At 56.2% G+C, this 20,265-nt stretch overlaps 1 protein-coding gene across 1 annotated transcript; it reads right to left on the minus strand.

The window, feature by feature from the left end:
* Nucleotides 1-2,932: 2,932 nt before the first annotated feature.
* Nucleotides 2,933-12,717, minus strand: UCN3 (urocortin 3). The gene is made up of 3 exons (XM_090041534.1): nt 11,479-12,717; nt 11,113-11,166; nt 2,933-3,714 (listed from the first exon to the last, which is right to left on the minus strand). The coding sequence occupies exons 1-3, from the start codon at nt 11,644-11,646 to the stop codon at nt 3,241-3,243; spliced, it is 696 nt and encodes a 231-aa protein (XP_089897660.1). The 5' UTR covers nt 11,647-12,717; the 3' UTR covers nt 2,933-3,240.
* Nucleotides 12,718-20,265: the final 7,548 nt, after the last annotated feature.

Genomic DNA, 20,265 nt, shown 5'->3' on the forward strand with positions numbered 1-20,265 from the left:
AGAGAGGCGGGGGTCTGAATGGACCGCGATGTTCCCTTGCGTCCCTCTAGCGAGTCGCGGGGTAGGGGGCTTGCACTGCCGCTGCTCGGCTGCACCTTTGCTTTGAGATAAGTAGGAAGGTAAGCTCACGTCTCCAGGGCTGTCAGCGCAGCCCTTTCCACTGACGAGGCTTGTGTTGGCGTAACGGTCAGGCAGCGGTCCAGGGCGCTGCGCTGGCGCTCTTCCCTGGCGCGGAGAGGCTGGGACCCTGGGCCCGGTCCCTGTAGGGGTGAGCTAGGGCAGAGCTACGATGGCTTCCCACCCCTTAGACACCTCTGGAGAGAAGGGCTGCTTCTGAGAAGTCGCGGCGTTTGAAAGTGCGGACACACGGCGTGGGTTAAACTGGTTTGTGCCGAGGTCGCTGCCGTGAGCGCGCCTCGCCGAGAGGTAGCAAGAGACTTGTGGGCCCTAAGCCAACGGTTCCCTCGGAGGCGAAAACGAGGCGGCAGGCACGGCGCATCCCCCGCCACAATTTATTCCTGTCTCTCTGAGCGGAGACTTTGCCCCAAGGTGAGGTGGCGTCTACCGGTGCAGGGCGGCGCTCCACACGCACACCAGGGTAGAGGCATCTTTTCCCGGTGCAAATCTGCGTCTGTATCCTGAGAAGGGCATGCATCGCTCGGAGCACGGCACAAGAGCCTGGGAAGTCAGCTGAAAGACTCCCCTTGACTTCCCTAGGCCCTGAATCAAGTCCCAGCCCAATAAATAGCAGCTTGGGCCAAACGCGGAGGCTCGGATTCAGATAGGTGCACAGAGAAATGCCCCTTTGCAAAATGGCTGCTAATTTCTTAGGGGTTTTTCCTGTGTAGGGACAGTATAAAGGGCTCAGGATCCGGCTGGTTTTGACCATAATCTGATTCGTTTGGGTGAATGATTTGTGAATATGAAAAATCGGGAAGGACTTTCTGGTGCGGGACAGGGCTCGGATGAGTATTTCTGAAGAGCACGCGGCCCGGGAGCTGTGGCAAGGCTCTTGTAACGTCATGGATGTGCATTATTGAGACGTGAGCTCAGGTTTGCTGGAGAGCCACAGCTCTGTCGTCTCGGCAAGTCTCGGCCGTCTGGGCCCACAGCCGCGTGACCTACCTGAATCCAGGCAGGCTTGGTCGGGCTAAGCTCGAGCCTCAGCTGGGGCCCATAGAGATGCTCACAGTTGGTACCCGAGGGTCTGCACTGCTGTTTCCCATCATCTGGCGCAGTTCGAGTGTGAACATAACTATTAAAATGACATCCTGGGGCTCCATGTCCATGTCCATTGGGTCCCAGCGATGCCAAATTTGCTTGGGGGACAAATAAAAAGAAGTTGTTTTTTCCCCCTCGCCTCCTCCTCATTGCCTGTGCCTCGACCTGGGATCTGAGGGCGAAGCAGGTGCGCTTTCTTGCTCATGCGTTATTACCGGCACCAATTATCAAAACTTTTCAGAGCGTATTAGGCGAGCGAGAACAAAGCATCTCTTTCTCTGCCAGTTATGCCCTTTGCACATCCCTACTGCTGTTAGCTTTGCAAGACAGTAGTATCAGGACTCAGGGTGGTATGCCTGGGTAATCATTTGTGTTGTTTCATGCATTTACCACTTAACTGCTTTGCAAGCAGGTCCCAGCTGCTGAATTGGTCGGGGCAGGCTGGGGGTTGGACTTGACGGAGGTCCCTTCCTGCCCTACTTTTCTGGGATTCTGGGTCTGATACTGTGAATTCGCGGGACAACAAATGGTTTTAAAGAGGACTTCTGCGAAAAGGTCGACGGCGTTGAGTTCCCGCTGTGCTTTCCAAGTCGAGTGACCCCAACGCAGTCGCTCACCTGTTCGGGGCTTGGCTAGGGAGATCAGTGCGCCCCGAAGGCTACTCCTGAAACCTTCTTGCCTCCCGAGTACGTGTGCACATGCCGAGCGCTGTCTGTGCAAACCTTTGATGCGACCGAGTCATTTGTACCATGCTCTGCAACTTGCTGAGCAGCTGGAAGGGGCTGGGGCAGTGCAGGCCAGATCGGCGACAACAACACAGCGATGGCTTTTGTACCCTGAGGTCAATTGGCTCCTGCTCCCATCCCTTCCCCGTTAGCGGAGAGAGGTTTGTCCGTCACGGGACCAACTGGCCAGGCAATGCAATTGTCCATTGCCTTCCAGGGGGCTTGTCTGGTTGGTCTCAGAGAGCCCCTAATTAACTTTGCCTTTTTCTGCTGTAATGAAGTCCCTGGCCTGCCACCAACCCGGGGCCGGGGCCGGGGCCGGGGCCGGGGCCGGTACCGATTTCACATCCAAAGCTCCCACTGATCTGAAAGGAGGGGGTTTGGGCCTAACTGAGCTGTTGGCTCTAGGGGGTGAGGTCCTGCGAGTAGGGTTTTGATGGGATGCAGTGTCCTACTATGTGCTTTTGAGCTGGGGGGAAGGAGTTTGCACAAATCACAATCCAGGGGCACAGGACAGAAGCAACCGGAGTTTGAACAGCGGAGAGGTGAGGGCAAAACAAGGGCAATGCCCCTGCCCTCCTATGCGGCCATGTCTCCAATGCAGGGTGAATGAAACGCCACCCTCGCGCTCGCACGTACACCAGGTCCATGCGGTGCGAGGCGCTGTTTCTATCCTTTAGCCAGTCTACGAGGGAGCTTTATGGGTCGCCTGCAAAGGAGCTACCCCCTTAGCGTGTTGTCCAGCTCCCCTTCTTCAGCTGCTTTGGATTTGGGGCTGGTGCCTGTGTTTGAAGGGCACCGGGGTCCGGGAGCCGCCCTAATCGTTCCCTTTTATCCTCAGCGCGGTCTCTTGGCTTGCAGAAAGCCCCAACCCCAGGACCTGTCCCTGCCCAGCTCAGGCCGAACACCCGGGAAGTGAAAAAAAGAAGAAAAGAAAAAGTAAAATTAAAAAAAAAAAAAAGAATTGGAAACTCGAGAGACGGCAACTTTAATTGGGGCCTGCATGATGTGATGCAAACATCCTGCTCCCCTGCGGGGAAACCTCCGTCTTGCCTCCTCTGGGCACGGGCTTCAGCAGGGAGCACGGGGGGCTTGGAGGACAAGAGAGGGGAGAGGGAGAGAGAGAGAAAGAGAGAGATGGATGTCGTGTAGCTTTACGGGTCAAAAACACACAGCGCTCAGACAGTACCCAGCGGCAGCCCCGTGGCGAGGGCCGAGGCCGGGGGCTCGCGACCGCTCTCCCCAGCCCAGCCAGCCCCCTCACCCCCGAGTTCGCTCCCGTCTGGCCCCGCGCTCACTTCCTCCGCCCGATCTGAGCCATCAGGTGGGCGTTGGCGGCGGCCTTCGCCCTCAAGTTCTTGGCCTTGGCGATGTTGAAGAGGATGTTCATGATGTTGGTGGGGACGTCGAGGGAGAGGGTGAACTTGGTGCGCCGGTCGCTCCGGGCCCGGTTCTGGTACATCTTGCCTTTGACCTGTGCCTGGGAGAGGTATTTATACCTGGCATCCTCTGGGGAAGTCCTTTTCTCCTTGTCCTCCTCCTCCTCCTCTCCCTCCTCGGAGGACGGCTCCTCTCCCGGCAGGTAGTCAAAGCTCCTCTTGTCCAGCAGCGCGTTCTCACCCGCGAGGCTCTTCTTGGCCTCCGAGAGGGCGGCGTTGATGCAGCTGAAGACGGACTCGGCTTTGTACAGCTTGAGAGACAGGCCTGTCCTGGCCGCGCAGAGGATCAGGAGCAGCAGCAGGAGCTTGTCCTGAGACATGTTTCCACCCTGGATGGCAGGAGAGGGACAGAGCGGGGTGAGGGTGGCAGACACTTCGGCACGTGGCGTTGCACATGCAAGCAAAGCAGCGTGGGGTAAGGGGGGGAGAAGGGGAAAAAAAAAGAGGCCTCTAGGTCTGTGGGCAACGTAGGGGCAGCTTATCATCACTGACATGCAGCCGCCTCTGGGGTGGGATGCACTCGCCACCAGCCAGCTCCCGTGACGGTACTTGGGACCCGGCTGCAGGACACGGGAGGGAGCAAGAGGCACAAGCCTGTGTCTGGCTGGGGACGCTCAAAGGGCGCCGTGCAGTGTCGCGCCAGCCCCTGCTTGGCAATCGATGGGGAAGAGAGCAGCCTGAGATGCAGCAGATCTCGGGCTCGCATCGCGGCCCGGAAGCAAGATGGGCTTCCAGTTACGGGGGGGACGACCTACTAGAAGAGACCTTCCCACCGGTACCCGCCATCGGCCTAGAAATCCCACCATCGCAACCGATGTCCCGTCGCGTAGCCTCTTCAGACAGTCTGCATCGGCTGAGCCAACACCGGCTCAAGGGTGGCAAGAGAGTTGCCAGACGAAGCCGGATGTGACCCAGGTTGCCCGTTGTCCCACCCGCTGAAGCCACAAGACAACGGACAACTTTTGCCCAGGACTGGAGGGATCGAATCCTGCCCGAGACCGCTGCAGCGTGTGGGATCAGGCCTCTGAAGCCCCCGAAGCACCTTCCTGGGGCGGATGGAGAGTCCAGGTAGCCCCAGGCTGCCCGCTCTCTAATGCCACGAAGTCAACAGACATTTACTGCTAAAGAGCAGCACAAATCAACGCCACCTGCGTCTCAGCCACAACTTCTAATTTGACGAGGGGCGTGGAAATCTGTTTGCTTGGCCTTGATCCCACCACAAAAATGGCAACACAAAGGTGATGAAAGGCGATGTCTCTTTCCATCCTAACCACTTTCCCTTTGCTGCTCCCTGCCTTAGTTTCTCCACCTGTAAAATGGGCACAATAATACTGCTCGATTTTTTTAAAAAAAAATTTCCCCCCCGCCGCCCCAGCAAAGCCCCTTGAGATCTACTGACTTTACCCAGAAGTCTGTAGGATGGGAGCGTGGGACATTTTTAAGTGTGAACACGGGGCTGATTTCTATTCCACCTATTAGGCAATTGAAGTGAGCATCGGTGTCTGAGCGTGATTCTGTTCCAACCTCTCTGAGCCCCTGCAGTCGTGCGAATGCACCTATTTCTGGACCACGATATTGCCTCGGCAGCCTTTAGGCAACGTCACAAAATGTAACGGGGAAGAAGAACAGCCTCTCCCCTCCCCTCCCCTCCCCCCGTTAACAGGCTTTTGGGGACTTGAGCAGGGAGGAGGAGGATCACACCTAGGTGCCTAAATCCACTCGGTGGGAAGAGACTCTGGGCCCACAGTGCGAAGTCTTTTGAGACGTATTTGCATTTTCCGCTCCAGGATGCTCTTTCCCATGCAGCCAGCTGGACAGCCCCGGGCGTCACTGAACCCCGAGCTTTTGTTCATGACCTGCGAGCAGCCGAGCAGTGGACAGGATACAGCGCTGGGGCTCTGCAGAGGCCTGGGTTTTAGTCTCAGGCCTTCTGGAGGAGTTTGGGCTCCTTTCTGGTGCCCATCTCCCACTGATTACAGCAGAGGGAGGGGAGGGGCGGGGCAGGTCTGAAACAAGCCCTTTGCCTCGCCCTGCCTCAGTCCCTCCACCTGTAAAATGGGCACAACGACACTGCTTTCCTCAGCAAAACCCTTTGCGATCTCTTGAGAAACCCCTTGCTTTTAATCTGCTCCAGCTACTCTGCAGCTCGGTCACCCCATGGCAGTGCGTTCAGTCTCAGAGCAGCCATGGCTGTCTTTTCCTCAGCTCTTTTCTTCAGACTAACGTCTGCATACTCGACAGAGACACAAAACAGAAGGCTCCAGGCTGAATGTAAGTGCCGAGGCCATCCTGCGTGCTCCTTTTTGTGGTCTTCTGGCTCTTCCTAGCGGGCTTTACAGTGCACTGCAAACTGAGCAATAACCCCTGAGGTCCTTCCAGCCCGATAGGAGGTGTAGAGTAAACGGAGCCTGTACTGTTGGTCCTCGGCAGAGCTCGCACAGAGGCTTGCTAGAGGGGCAGGTATATGCCAACACCAAGCTCATGACATGGATGCTCCTCGACTATAAAAATCTCCGGGAGTTTGTTAGTCTGGAGTCGTCCGTCTGTCCCCAGAGCAGCCCAAGCGGGGGTCTCGCGCGGCAGGGGCCAGTGCTTTGGGACCAGGCTCAAGGCGTTGCTAACCCTATGGTCACTGGGGGCTGGGAGGGAGGACAGGTCACTCTACACGTACAATTGTATAAAATGAGGGTTGGAAAGTTGCTTAGAAGCAACCCACATCTAGTCCAACCCCCTGCTCCAAGCAGGACCAGCCCCAGCTACATCATCCCGGCCAGGGCTTTGTCCAGCCGGGTCTTAAAAACCTCCGAGGATGGAGAGCCCACCGCCTCTCTGGGTAACCTGCTCCAGTATTTTACTACCTTCCTTGTGAAAAAGTTTTTCCTAATAGCCAACTTAAACCTCCCGTGCTGCAACGTGAGCCCATTGCTCCTTGTCCTGTCGTCTGCCCCACTGAGACCAGTCCAGCTCCATCCTCTTTGCAACCCCCCTGCAGGGAGCTGAAGGCTGCAATTAAATCCCCCCTCGGTCTTCTTTTCTGCAGACTAAATCAGCCCGGTTCCCCCAGCCTCTCCTCACCAGTCCTGTCCCCCAGCCCCGAACATTTCCATTGCCCTCCAACATGCCCTGCTGCCCACGTGCATCTGCCCCTTGCTGGCTGGGAGCCGTGCGCTGGGCTGGGTGAACCCCGGAGCTGGAGGCACCGAGCTGTGCCCGGCAGCGAGTGCGAGGCTGCGTGCAGCTTGAGCAGGGCCGCGGGGGACGGCAGGGTGGGGAGGCTCGACAGAGGCCTGTTGCAGCCGCAAGCCCTGGGATTGAGGCTGCCCATCTTCTCTGCAAACCTTCCTGCCCAGTGCACCGGGGTCCCTCGCAGCCAGGCCTCCCCCCGCCGGTCGTGTCTCAGGGAGATGCACAGGGTCACCCCAAGAAGTGAGGTCTGGATGAGGCTCCTCAGCGGGGTGGAGGTTGGGGTCCCTCTGCCAGCCCCCGAGGGGTGATGGAGGAGCTCATAAGCCAGCTAACACTTGTGTTTGTGTGTGTGTGCGCGTGCGTGCGTGCATGCATGTGTGTGTGTGGGGATGGGGGGAGGAGAAAAGACCTAATTACTAATTAGCTCCCTAGGGCTGTGTGGGGGCAGGTGGACCTCGCACAGGGGCGAGCCGGGACCCTCGTGGCCCCGAGGAAACCTACGGGGCCGGAGCGTGGACACTTACCTGGAAGCTGCTCTGGGATCCCCCCCGGCAGAGTGGAGCAAGCACCTGGCTGGCATCCCCCTTCTCCCCCCATCTTACATACCTGCTTGTGTGTCTTTGGGGTGCATCACCGATCTCTGCTCCGCACGGGTATTAGGGGGTCACCAGAGGAGGGACAATCCCCCTGTTCAAGCCAGCTGCTTGCTTCTATCCCAAGCTTGTGCCCCCCGCCCCATACAAGTGACAACCAAAGCATCAGGCCCGTACCAGGGCCTGATGTGAGCCTTGGACTTCGTGCCATCGCGCCCCAGGACCTGGAGCTGCACTTCCAGAACAAGCCCCAGCCCCTCTCCCCTAGCAGCCATCACCTTAACTCTGCCCCTGCAAGGCTGCAACAGATACCTGTCGCGTCTGGGACAGAAGTTTCATAAATCGGTTGGACCTAAATCAGCGAAGTCTGATATGGCATTCAGCCAGGTTTATCTTAAACCGGTTTCGGCCATTTTGAAACTGAGTTGTGCCAGGTTTAAATCAGTTTCCGATCGCTTCAGACGGGCTGATGTGTCACTTCTGTCCCTCGCCTTGCGGGATGTTCCTGCCGTGCGCGGGCTGACGGAGCCCGGAGAAGCAGCTGCACCTCTTTTAAATGTGGGCCGTCATCGGCAAGCGGGACCGAGTCCTGGCTTCGATTTGTGACCCCGCACCCAGAATCGCTCTGCACCTCGTTATAACGCTCCAGAGGAGCGGGGCTCCGGTGGGTGCCTCTGACAGCGCTGTGGGCTCGTGTAAGGAAAACCACGGGCCTCCTCCACGACGGGCTCGCGTCTCGGACTGGCCATATACGAGTGCAACAGGTCGCCGCTCCGACCTGGGGGCTTTCGAGGTCCACATTGCAGCGGTAACACTGGCCGCTGGGCCCAGAGGGCTGCCCCGCTGGTCCCAAACACGTCAGAGCCCGTGAGAGAGGATAAAAGTGACGGCGGCTGGATAAGCAAAAACGCACAATTCACCCGCACGTGCCCTTCTAGCTCCTGACGCAGAAGCAGCCGGAGAGTGAGTCTGCAGCGGGGGATATTTAAAAGCAAAATAGCATTTTCTTCCTTTCCGTGAGTTTGGGCCTGTGCTGTCTCCCCAGGGGCAGAGTTAAGGTGACGGCTGTTATTGGGGGTAACTGTGGCTTTTGGCAGATCTGAACGTCCTTGATTTTATTTTGCTTTTGAAAATAAAGGCCGGCTCTGGTACGGGCAACTACCTTAGCCAGAGGTGAATAGGGATGGGGCCATCGCATCAGGGCCCCATCCAGAGATAGCAGTGGGCTGCCTTGATGGGGGCGTCATATCCGGCTTGTCCTGAGAGACCCTGTCACCTCTCCCCCTTGCCGTCCCCTCAGCTCCCCCGTTGTATAGTAACGATATATTATAGTTGGAGTGGAAATGCAAAGGCAGCAGCTAGAAGGGCCAGGCCCAGCTACGCTCAGCTCAGGATGGCTCCTTAGCCCGGGGTGGTGTCGAACTCAGGGCAGGACTCCTACCGTCACAGCGCAGCAGGGCCCGCACGGATCCCACCTAATCCGATCCCCTGCTCAAGGCAGGGTCAACCCCGTCTAAACCACCCCAGCCGAGCACTGGGGGGAGAACCCCAAATATCAGCCCGCGCCTCCGCCGCGGCGCAGGATCCGTGCGCGCCCACGCGCTGCGTGCGACCGTCGTGCGAGGTGCCGCTCCCGTTGCTTCCCTCCTGCCCGCCCGGTTGCCCGCAAGCCAGGCAGCAGGGACAACGGCTGCAAAGCCAACTCCCTGCCTTGCCCCCGCTGTCACAGAGCCGCGGGGATCGGGGAAGGCGTGTGCGTGTGGAGCCACGTCTGGGCTCGCGCATCCTGGGGGATAGTGGGTTTTGCATGGATTCGCTTTCTGCCGGCTCCGGAGACGAGAGCCCGCGTCCCTCCGTGGGGAACAGCGGCCCCTTTCCGAGCCGGGGCCCGAGGGGATGCAGGGGTGAATGGCTGGCACGTCCGAGTGTTCGGAGGAGGCTGCCCAGCTTGGACCGGAGGAGCCGGTGGGGCTTCGAGGAGGGGCTGGTGGCATGTCGAGGTGGGGGCACGTGTGTGGAGCTCAGGACCAGGGAGGGTGCAGGTCAGGACAGGGCAGGGTAGCGGTAGGGCTGTAGTGTAGACAAGGCTCTGGTACGACTGGCCCTTTAAATCAAAACCAAGGGCCTGATCCTGCCCCCTCCTCTGCAACTGAAGCCAGTGGGAGGGGAAGGGCCCTTGGCAGCCCAAGGCAAGGCTCAGCCCCTTTCATAATCAGGGTTCAAAGGCGGCTGTGAGATGCTAAGAGGACAATCCAGGATGATGCCTTTTAACTCTGGATTTGAGCCCTGAATGGCAGCTCTGGAGCCAGGGACGCAGGGGGCTTTGCAGGCAACACTAGGAAGCATTGCCTCCTTTCCCCCCGGTCTCTCCCCAGGAAAAATCCCCGAGCTAGCACAGACCGAGAGAGTTGGGAGGGTGCGTGGTTTAACCCCGTCCCGCTGCTGCCGAAACGCTCGCCTTGTGGGTATCTTCCCCTTTCCAAACACAGCACCCGTCCCTCAGCTGGTGTAGATCAGCATGTCTCTCCCCTGGATTTACACCACCTGGCAATCTGGCTCTCCAGGCTCTGTCCGAGCCCGGGGCGGTTTGCACTGGAGGCCGCTGGGCGTGCTGGTCCGATTCCCTATACTCACGCGGCGCTGAGGCCCTCCGACCCCGTGGATCCGGCCGGCTGAATCAATAACCTGCTCGCCCATGCAAACCTGCTCGTCTCCAGAGCCTCCCCGAGCACAGCCCAACACCCTCCACACTATCATCCGGGACACAGCTGGCTTATCCCGTCTATAAAAACTCTTTGGGGACTTGGAGGATGTTGCAAGAGGGGCAGACCGGGGGTCTAGAAAGCATGAAACATGCCACTGCAATGTGTCCCAAATCGCTGCTTGTTTTGCGGACCCCCGGGACAGGGTTAACAGCCTAATGCATTCAAAGGGGGGAAAAATGCAGCAAAGCTCTTTCTCATTGCCTGGCTAATGCATTTGCTTCCCTGGATTACTGGAAAAAGAAACCACCTGGAAACCATCCTGTCGGCTCAGCATCCCGGTGCCCCCTTGGACTGAGCAAATAACTCTCCTCCTAGCTACGCAGAAAATCAAGGTGAAGTTCAGGTGAAAGGAGATGAAAAGCGGTGGCACCAAGGCCACCGAGGCTTGCATCGAGCCGCCTGGCGTTTGCAAGAAGTGCCCTACGGCCGCTGGGCTGCTCCAAGCGGCCGTCACTCCCACGGGCAGGTTGCTGGCTTTCTTCGGAGACGCTCCGGACAGTGGACGTCACTATGGTTCGCATCCCCTGGAAGACCTTCCTCAGAGGAAGGAGAAACTGCATGCGCCGAGCCGGGGACAAAGCTATTCATGCTGCCTTATTTCGCTCTTGCCTCCCGGGCAAAGAGGAGAAGCAGAGCTGATTTGTGTCTAATTTACCCCGCTGGGCTGCCCAGCGCGCGTCACAGCAGCGAGGACAACACAAAGCACAAATTTCCACCGGAGTCAAGCCGTCCAGTTGCCTCTTAGCCTGTTGCACCTGCTTTTCAAACTAAGCAGGTAGGCGCCCGCTGCAGACAGCTCATTCGGCTTCCACCACCCCAAAACCACAGCTGAGACGAGCTGATGGGCTAACTTTGCCTGCGCTTCCCTCCTGAAACGCGGGGCAGCGTTTTGTGTCTGCCCTTTACAAACCCATCTCCTGCTCCCATCGCCGGAGCCGGATTCTGCACATGCCTCAGTCGCTGAAAAGACCCAGAGGATCATTTTTTGCCCTTTAATGCAGCTCCTGAAATTGCTTTTCGGTTTCTTGCCTGTCCTCGTTTTGCATGGAAATGCGTTCGCTTGTCTAGAAACGTGCTCCCCGGCAAGGACCCGGGCACCCCTGAGAAGCACTGAAATATTCAAACTTTGTGCAAATGAAGCCAGCTCCTGCTTAATAAAGCGATTTGCAAGCAGTGCACTCACCTGCGAGTCGTCGGCAGTCAGGAGGAGCGAGAGAGAGCTCACGGTGGCACGTAGCTGTCTCAGAGTAAAGAGAAAGACATCGGGAACATTAGCCTGAACTTGTGTATCCTTCCTTTTCTTTTATTGTTATTAAGCGGGCTGCGATATCTTTTTTTCTCTCTATGGAAACGCTTCCCCCCTCCTTCGTGTATATATAAAAATGAGTGATCACGGGGTTTGAGTCGTAACTCCAGACGTGGAGCCTTCCTTGGGACATGATTTCATTAAAATGAAATCAGAAAGAGCTGGCAACGTCACGGAGCTGAGAGGTCTCCTCTCATTCAGAAACGGCCCCCCTCTCCCCGAGCCAGCTATCGGGAATCGCACCAAGCAGAAGAGCTCTTGCAAACTCCGAAACTCTGCAGACGGTGTCTGTGCACACACATGTACACACACGTATGCACACACATGCATGCACCCACACGCGTGCTGTTCCCTACAACCATCCTGTCTGGAAGCGAGAGAAGCGCTGCTCCTTTGAGACAGCTGTTTCATGGTGTTTAGGCGCCCCGGGGGATTTTCTAAAGCATCCAGATATCTACCACTCGATCAGAGGGAGCCTCCTTCAGACAAGCCAAGCAACCATCTACCCCCGGTGCAGCTCCGTCATCCGCAGCGAGGTCCCATCGCAGCTGGACTTGCTCGGTCGTGTTGCCCAGGCTGCGGGTGGGCTGGAGGCAGAGGCATCAGAGGTGGGGTAAACTGAGGCAGCGCTGTTCTGAGACCAGTGAATCGGGGCTGAATTAATCTGGGGACGGCGTCTTCCAAACGTCGGTCCCGACTGGCTATCGCAGCCGCAAGCTGCTTGGGGCTAAGCAAAGGCTTTGCAAGGAAAAGTGAACGCCGGCCCGGAGAGGCAGGAAGGCAGCGTCCTTCTCATTCCTCGTCCTTACAGCCCCAGGCTCAGAGGAGCATAACCGAAGCCAGGAAGCCGGCCAGGGATGGGGCTCCACCGTTCTCCATTCCTTTGGTTGTCAAATTTACCGAGTGTGGCCTGGGCCTCCCCTGGCCAAGCAGCCAAATGCCGGGTTCTGCTTAGGGGAATCCCATTTTTCCCCCTGAAACTTGGTTTCTAGCTGAATCAGACCAAAAGCCTCCCAAAACCTTCTGGAGAAATGAGAGGTCCCTACGTCCTGCCACCGCATCCAAGAAAAGGTCCTTTCAGTCAGGTTCAGTGGCAAAACTGCCAATAAGTCTATTTTACCAACCGGTGCAGGCTCCGGATCGCCTGCCTCCAGTTTGGGGGAAGTTTGTCCAACCTGGGACGGTTCAAATGCGGCGTTCCCGGCCCGAGGAACCCGCCTTCTCGATCAGACGTTGCTTCCAGCTTGCTCGAAACATTATGTATCTACCTGAGCCAAAGGAGCTGAATCCCCACGATGCCCACTGGCTCAGTGAGACTCATGACAGTTCAGCCCCGGTGGGAGGAGGTCATTTTATATTTAGGCACCTAAGAGGTGGATCGAGGAGCCGAACTTGTGGCACTCTCTGAGTTGAAAGCGCCGGCGGGCCTGGATTTGTGCTGGAAGTGTCGTCGCAGCACAGGGAAGGGCTGGGACAGCTGTACTGTGCTGGAGACGCATCAGTCTCAGTGTCTCTGCCCATGATGGCAGCAGGATCAGCGCTAACAACCCCAGCTCCCTGGGAGAGGTTTTCAGCCTTGTGACCACCAGGATCTGGGGGAACGTCTGTTCACCAGAGCGCCCCGAGGGATGACGAGGTCGAACGGTCACAAACTCCTGCAAGACCGTTTCAGGCTGGACGTAAGGAAGAATTTCTTTCCTGTCCGAGCCCCCAAGGTCTGGAACAGTCTGCCAGCGGAGGTGGTTCAAGCACCTACATTGAACACCTTCAAGAGTAAATTGGATGCTTATCTTGCTGGGATCCTATGACCGCAGCTGACTTCCTGCCCTTTGGGCAGGGGCTGGACTCGATGATCTCCCGAGGTCCCTTCCAGCCCTGATGTCTATGAAATCTGTGAAATCTATGAAGCATTTCCAGCCGTGCTCACAAACACAGAAGCATGCAGAGTCCCGTGGTTGGGAACCTGGGAGCCCATCTGGTGACCCCTATGATCTGGCAGGATTGCAGCCCCACACGCCCACCCTTCCTTACACCAATAGATAAGTAATCTTCTAGCAGATCCGGCACAGAGTCCCAGATGAATGCATCGGGGGGTTATTTCTGTGCCCATGCACTCAACAGGAAGAGTAAGGGGAAGACAGGCTGGCCCTTGGATTTTATTTATTCCCTCCAGAGACAAACTCCTGTTATTTATTGCAGTGGGATGAATTTCTCTATTGGTTGCACTGTCCCTGGAGACAACGAAGCCCTTCATCTTGTGCTCTCTCTATCCAGCCAGCCCTGACAAATGCGATCTACTTCCAGCCCGTCCCTGGTGTTAGGACTCTATTAAAAATGATTTCCCTTTGCACCCATCATAAATATTTGAACTCGGAAGCCCACCACCCCTCGGCTTCCTCCAGCCTACCTGTAAGTCCTGCCTCTGCCAGACAAGAGACAAATGCCCAGGCCTGAGTCAGCAGCATTAGGTGGGAGCAGGATGAAGTGACGCAGAGAACAAGCACCAAAGCTGGGGAGAAGCGAGACCGACACTTTTCTAATTAAAAAATTTGTTTCCAAGAGTGGTGACAGCTGGCTTCGGGGGGCAGAAGGAACAACAAATCAGCCTCTTGCAGGCATATACCTCATTTTGAAACAGCCACGCTTGGGCCTCCACTTCCCCTTCCTCAAGCTCTTCGGCGCACCTACACATTCAAATAATGCACTTACGTAATGTGCATTAAATCTAGTACCTCCATTATGAGGTGCTGGAAGAATGTGCATTAACTTATTTTCATGTGCATTAGCTAAAGAGCACTTTTTTGTGACGCTGTAATGAGCATTAAAATTGGCTAATAGTTTCATAGTTTCATAGTAGCTAGAGTCGGAAGGGACCTAGGTAGATCATCTAGTCCGACCCCCTGCCTTGGCAGGAAAGAGCACCGGGGTCAGATGACCCCGGCAAGGTGCTCATCTAACTTCCTTTTAAAAATCCCCAGGCTAGGAGCCTGCACTACTTCCCCTGGAAGCTGGTTCCAGGCCCTAGCCGCCCTGACTGTGAAGTAGCGCCTCCTAATATCTAATCTAAACTTACCCTCCGCCAGCTTGTGACCGTTATTCCTGGTCACTCCTGGCAGTGCACGGGGGAACAGGGACTCCCCCAATACCTGCTGATCCCCCCTGACCAGTTTGTAGCAGGCCACAAGGTCCCCCCTTAACCTTCTCTTGTGGAGGCTAAACAGGTTCAGGGCCCGTAGCCTCTCCTCATAAGGCCTGCCCTGCTGACCCCTGATCATACGAGTGGCCCTCCTCTGAACTCTTTCCATATTGTCCACGTCCCTCTTGAAGTGTGGCGCCCAGAACTGGACGCAGTACTCCAGCTGCGGCCTGACCAGTGCCGCATAGAGGGGGAGGATCACCTCCCTGGACCTGCTCGAGATGCATCTGTGGATGCATGACAGGGTACGATTGGCCTTCTTGACTGCCTCCCCACACTGCCGGCCCATGTTCAACGTGGAGTCAATGACGACTCCAAGATCCTTTTCCGTCTCCGTGCTGGCAAGAGGGGAGTTCCCCAACCTGTAAGTGTGGTGCCGGTTCTTCCTCCCCATGTGCAACACCTTGCACTTATCAGTGTTAAACCCCATCCTATTCTCATCCGCCCACCGTTGCAACCTGTCAAGGTCAGTTTGTAGCCTATTGCACCCTTCTAGTGCACCCACATTCCCCCACATCTTAGTGTCATCAGCAAACTTGAACAGGGTGCTTTCTACCCCCTCATCCAAGTCACTGATGAAGATGTTGAACAGTGCGGGCCCGAGGACCGAGCCCTGGGGGACCCCACTGCCCACGTCCTTCCAGGTCGAGAAGAACCCATCCACTACCACCCTCTGGGTGCGGCCCTCCAACCAGTTGGCGACCCATTTGACCGTGTGGGCATCGACACCACAGTCTCCCAGCTTTTTGATGAGGACAGGGTGAGAGACAGTGTCGAAAGCCTTCCGGAAGTCCAGAAAGACTACATCCACAGCAACCCCTGCGTCTAATGATTTGGTGACCTGATCGTAAAAGGCCACCAGGTTGGTCTGACAAGACCTGCCACTGATGAACCCATGTTGGTTGCCCCTGAGCATGCATTCCCCCGCAAGGCCCTCCTGGATGTGTGCCAGGATAATTTTTTCAAAGAGCTTACCCGGGATTGAGGTCAGACTAACTGGCCTGTAATTTCCCGGGTCCTCTTTTTTTCCCTTTTTGAAGATAGGGACCACATTGGCCCTCTTCCAGTCCTCCGGCACCTCGCCAGAGCACCACGAGTGCTCATAGAGCCGCGCCAGGGGTCCCGCAATGACCTCGGCCAGTTCCTGTAGAACCCTAGGGTGAAGATCGTCCGGACCAGCGGACTTGAACGCGTCCAGCTTCTCCAGAAGTACCCTAACTAACTCCTCGCTAACCCTTGGCCCAGGCGTGTCTCTCTCGGGGCCCGAGGGGGGCCCAGCAGGGAGGTGGCTGAACTGGTCCCTACTTAGGAAGACAGAGGCAAAGAAATCGTTAAATATGTTAGCTTTGTCATCTGGCGTGATGACTAAGTTGCCCATCGTGTCCTGCAGGGGCCCCACATTACCCGGGACCCTCTTTTTACCCCCTATGTATTTGAAGAAGGACTTCTTATTGTCCTTAATCCGGGAAGCTAGTCCTATCTCCAACTCTGCCTTGGCCCTCCTGACTGCCCCCCTACATCCTCGGGCGACTATAACATAGTCCTTCTTGGCGATGACCCCATCTCTCCATTGGGTATATGCCTCCCTTTTAGCAAGGAGACATTCCCGGATGCTCTTAGTGAGCCGTGGGGGTTTATGTGCCCTCCTGCTCCCTTTGACCCTTGTTGGGATTACCTCCCTTTGGGCATGGAGGATCGTCTCCTTAAGGAGCAACCACTCACCTTCGACATCTGATTCCCTTCCCCTCTGGGTCCTCAGCGCTTCCCCAACGATCCTCCTTAGCTTGTTGAAGTCAGCCCTCCTAAAGTCTAGGGCTGTTGCCTTGCTGCAGCCCTTTGCCACCTTACGCTGGATGGTGAATTCCAGCAAGCGATGATCACTGTCTCCCAGGTGGCCCATCACCCGCAGCCCCCTCACCAGGTCATCACCCGTGGCCAGCACCAGGTCCAACAAGGCGTCTCCCCTGGTGGGACTGTGCACCTCCTGGGTTAGATGGAGGTCCTGCACTCTGGCTAAGAACCGACGTGAGCGATCAGACTTGGCTGACTGCTCCTCCCAGCAGATGTCTGGGAAGTTCAGGTCCCCCATGATGACCACATCCTTAGCCCTCACTGCCTCTGTAAGCTGACCTAAGAATTCCTGGTCGAGCTCTTCTCCCTGGTTGGGAGGTCTATAGTAGACTCCCACCGTTAAGTCTCTCTCCCCTGGATGTGTAAAGTGCATGTGTAGATGTGCCCTTAGATTGCAGCCATCGCTGCAGTGTCTGAACACCTCCCAGAAGAGCAGTAGGTATAACCCAGGCATTGGTCAGCAATAGCAAGAGCTAGGGGTAAATTTAGACGCTGTACACACAGTTTCCCTCTTGGCATGAGCCTCCACCCAGAAAGTGCAGAAAATACATTTCCCCCAGGCCTTCCAAACTGAACACACTCCCCCGCTTACAAGTAAGTGTGAACTGTAACGGAGAAGAGGGAGAAAGGAGTCAGGCACATACCTTACGGCAGGGGCAGGCAATTATTTTGAGTGAAGGGCTGCTTACCGAGTGTTGGCAAACTGTTGAGGGCCGCCTTTCCCTTTCCGGGGCAGGGAAGCAGGAACAGCCCCATGGTCCCAGGCCAGAAGCTGGGCAGACCTTGCTACTGGGTCCTGCCACTAGCTTCCTCTGGGTCCTACTGCCCCTGGCTCCTGTCATCTTTGACAGGCAGCCAGGAGCAAATAAACATTAATTTTCTAATTTTTTAGGGGCCCTGTGGGTCAGATAGAATGGCCTGGTTGGCTGCATCCAGCCCCTAGGCCATACTTTGCCCACCCCTGCCTTAGGGGAAACCTCAGTAGTTAATTAGTAACCCAATTAGCTATTAATGGTTTATCATGGGCAATGCTATGAGTTCTCCCCCCTGTTCCACGTGGGGTAGACTTGGTAGCTAGTGTGGCCACTAGTCCCGATCTTTCTCCTGCTCACAACGTGGCTAAACTCTACTGCCTTTGGCTTTTTCCTCCTCTCCCTAGGCAGAGACTCACATCTGCATGCTAGCAAGGGCCCGGACAAACAAGCCCTTGGGGGAGACGCTGGTGAGGTATGCAAGGATGCATAATGAAATTCCTGTCAAATGAACTTCACCTTCATGGAGCCCGACTCTTCCATCCCTGCTTGAGGTCTCTACCCCATGCTGTAGCAGCTAGATCAGCGGTACTCAAGCCCTGGCTCACAGGATATGGGGCTCTGTGGAGATGGTCTGGGCTAGATGGTGATGACAATGATCTCTTGGACATCATGAAAACACTATGTCTTTGCCTTCAAAACCCTTTGGTTCAGTTCATAGCTGTCACCTACTGGGCTGCAAATTGCCAGCATGGTCCTCTTGCCTCTGCATGTGTTTAGGTGTTCTTCTAGGGATCCCAGCCCCAAGATATTGGGGGTGGCAACCCGGCCCAGTGGCAACCCGGGACAGCCCGATTTTGGAAGATAAATCAGGAGAATCTCAGGATGCTGGGTTTTGAACATCAAATCAAATCAATGACTTTTTTTTTTTTTTTGCAAAAAGCTAGTTGGTCTAATAAAAGATATCACCTCTATCACAAGTCCTGACTGCTTTTAAATAAAATCAATGGCTTTCTGCCTTGAACGAGCAGCGGGGACTCTCTCTCCTCCATACGGGTGAATTACTTGCATTGCCTGAGCTGCGCGTGGAGTCAGCTGCACCCACCAGGGACCGCGCCGATAAAAGCCCGAGTTGTAAAACTCTCCATAAATCCTCGGGGACGACCTTTGCACACCTGCTCCCGCAGACTGGGGCTAAGCCAAACCAAATATCCACGGCAGTCTCGGGGGAGGGAGGCGAGAGCATCGCTCTGCATCGCGCCTCTCGGCGTTCAGACAGGCCCGGGGCCTCTTTAAAGGGGTCCTGGGACAGGCTGTGTTTCCACCTGGCGTCAGTCATGCAGCATGGAAAGGTCACTGCTCTTGGCTCTGTGCACGATCTTCTTATCTGGGCAACGAGCTCAGGCCCTTCGCTGTCTTGCAAGCGAGACTGTAACTCCTGAGAGACAACCACCTCCGACGGTCACGATTCCCATATGCAGAGGGGCTGTGCAAGGGCCCAAGGGGTCATGCCCAAACGGCCTATCCAGCATGGCTCGCTTCCTCGAGGTCTGCTAACTTCATGCCTCTTCTGTCCCACCTTATCACCTTGGGCAAATCACCTATACGATGTCCTCCAAGGTCTTTCTGTGCCTGGCCCCCCCTGCCATCAACAGGGGATTAAGCACCTCAATCCTGTTTATGAATACGGGCCTGAGTAGCCTGCTGCCTCGGTTTCCCCATGCTGCTACCATTCCTGTTCCTTCCCGCTGTGCTGAAAGCACCAGCTTCTAGAGTCACGTTATCGCAGGGGCATCTCCTCTTTCTTTGAGGGCTCATAGCCTTTATGCTTGCAGAGAAAAAAGCTTGGACGTGTGAAGTGAAGGCAATGTAAAGGGTTGGGATGCAGGGTGGGAGAAGCTTGGGCAGCGCCAGAGACCAGGCAGGGCGAAGAAGCCTCTCTCCACAGCTTGTGATGGGAAAAGCCACCCTACTTCTTGGCAGCTCAGCAAGGTGGCTAGGCAGACAGGTTTGGGGAGGGGCAGCACGGCAGGGAAGAAAGCAGGATCTCCTTCCCCCGTCTCTCTCGTGCCCCGAGCAAGGCAGCAGGGTGGAGGGAGAGTCACTTGGTGGCCATCCCCCGGGCCGCAGGCCAGCTGGAGGTGGTGTGGAGTAGTCTGGCCAGGAAACGAGTGCTGCCGGCCTCCCCGCCTTGCTGTGTGGCCTGCAATAAGTTGCTTCTGTCGCTTAAAGCAGATGCTGCTGTCTTAATTACAGCCTGGATGCCCATCATTAGAGTGGCTCGAACGCCGAGTCAAAAATGACTCTGCTTGATGCTGGAGAGAAGTTATCGTCTGAGCTGACTGCAAATGCACCATTGCCTTGATTTCCCAAGGATCGGTAGCAGTCATGCCATGCCATGGAGCAATGGTTTTCGACCTGTGATCCAGAGGCCCCCAGGGCCCACAGGCTACATCTAAGGGGTCCACGAAAGATGACGACGATCAATTAAATGTGCATGCATACCCACGCTTCCCATTCAAAGGGCTCTGCACCTCCACTGAATACCCACACTTCCCATTCAAAAGGGTCCGCACCTCCGTTTGCAAGTTTGTAGGGGTCTGCACATGAGAAAAGGTTGAAAAGCACTGCTGTAGAGCATTGCCCGAAGCACACGACTGGCTCGGTATTGCTGCTCAGTACTGCGGCAGAGAATGAGGGCCATCGTACCAAGGATGCCCAAAGCGACGAGCCCTGCTAGTAACCGGTGACAAAAGCTGCGTGCGGCACAGCGCACCGCAGGGGTCAGGCCATCCTCCTGGACTTGGGGCCTTCAGCTGAGAGATGATTTTATTAAAGGCAAATAAGGAGGAGAAGCACCGCCGGGCACTTTCTATCAGTCAATCTGCTTCAGATACCCCGCACAATGTTGTAGCTGCTCTCGGCGTGGGCGGGAAGAGCTGGAAATCCTTGCACAGTCACAGGGCTGTGATGGGACTGGGAGAACAGAAAGGTGGTGGGAGCTCGCAGGACTGGGGCACGGTCATGGATGGGGACACACTGTTCAGGAAGGACAGGCAGCGGAGAAGAGGAGGAGGAGATGCCCTCTATGTAAAAGAGTCGTGTGATTGCTCAGAGCTCCAGTACGGCAGTGGAGAGAGGCCTGTTGAGCATCCCTGGGTTAGGGTCAGCGGGCACCCTCAGCAAGTCTGCAGATGACACCAAGCTGGGGGACTAGTAGATACACTGGGG

This window comes from Crocodylus siamensis, chromosome 4, assembly GCF_052110815.1.
Source record: "Crocodylus siamensis isolate JL-2025a chromosome 4, ASM5211081v1, whole genome shotgun sequence".
NCBI lineage: Eukaryota > Metazoa > Chordata > Crocodylia > Crocodylidae > Crocodylus > Crocodylus siamensis.

Excerpts from the sequence above, each read along its gene's own strand:
- UCN3 (XM_090041534.1), bottom strand. The coding sequence starts at position 11,646 with ATGAAACAGCTGTCTCAAAGGAGCAGCGCTTCTCTCGCTTCCAGACAG. Across the intron at positions 11,167-11,478 it reads TGCAAGAGCTCTTCTGCTTG|CTACGTGCCACCGTGAGCTC; the intron begins GTGCGATTCCCG and ends ACTCTGAGACAG. Across the intron at positions 3,715-11,112 it reads TGACTGCCGACGACTCGCAG|GGTGGAAACATGTCTCAGGA; the intron begins GTGAGTGCACTG and ends CCTGCCATCCAG.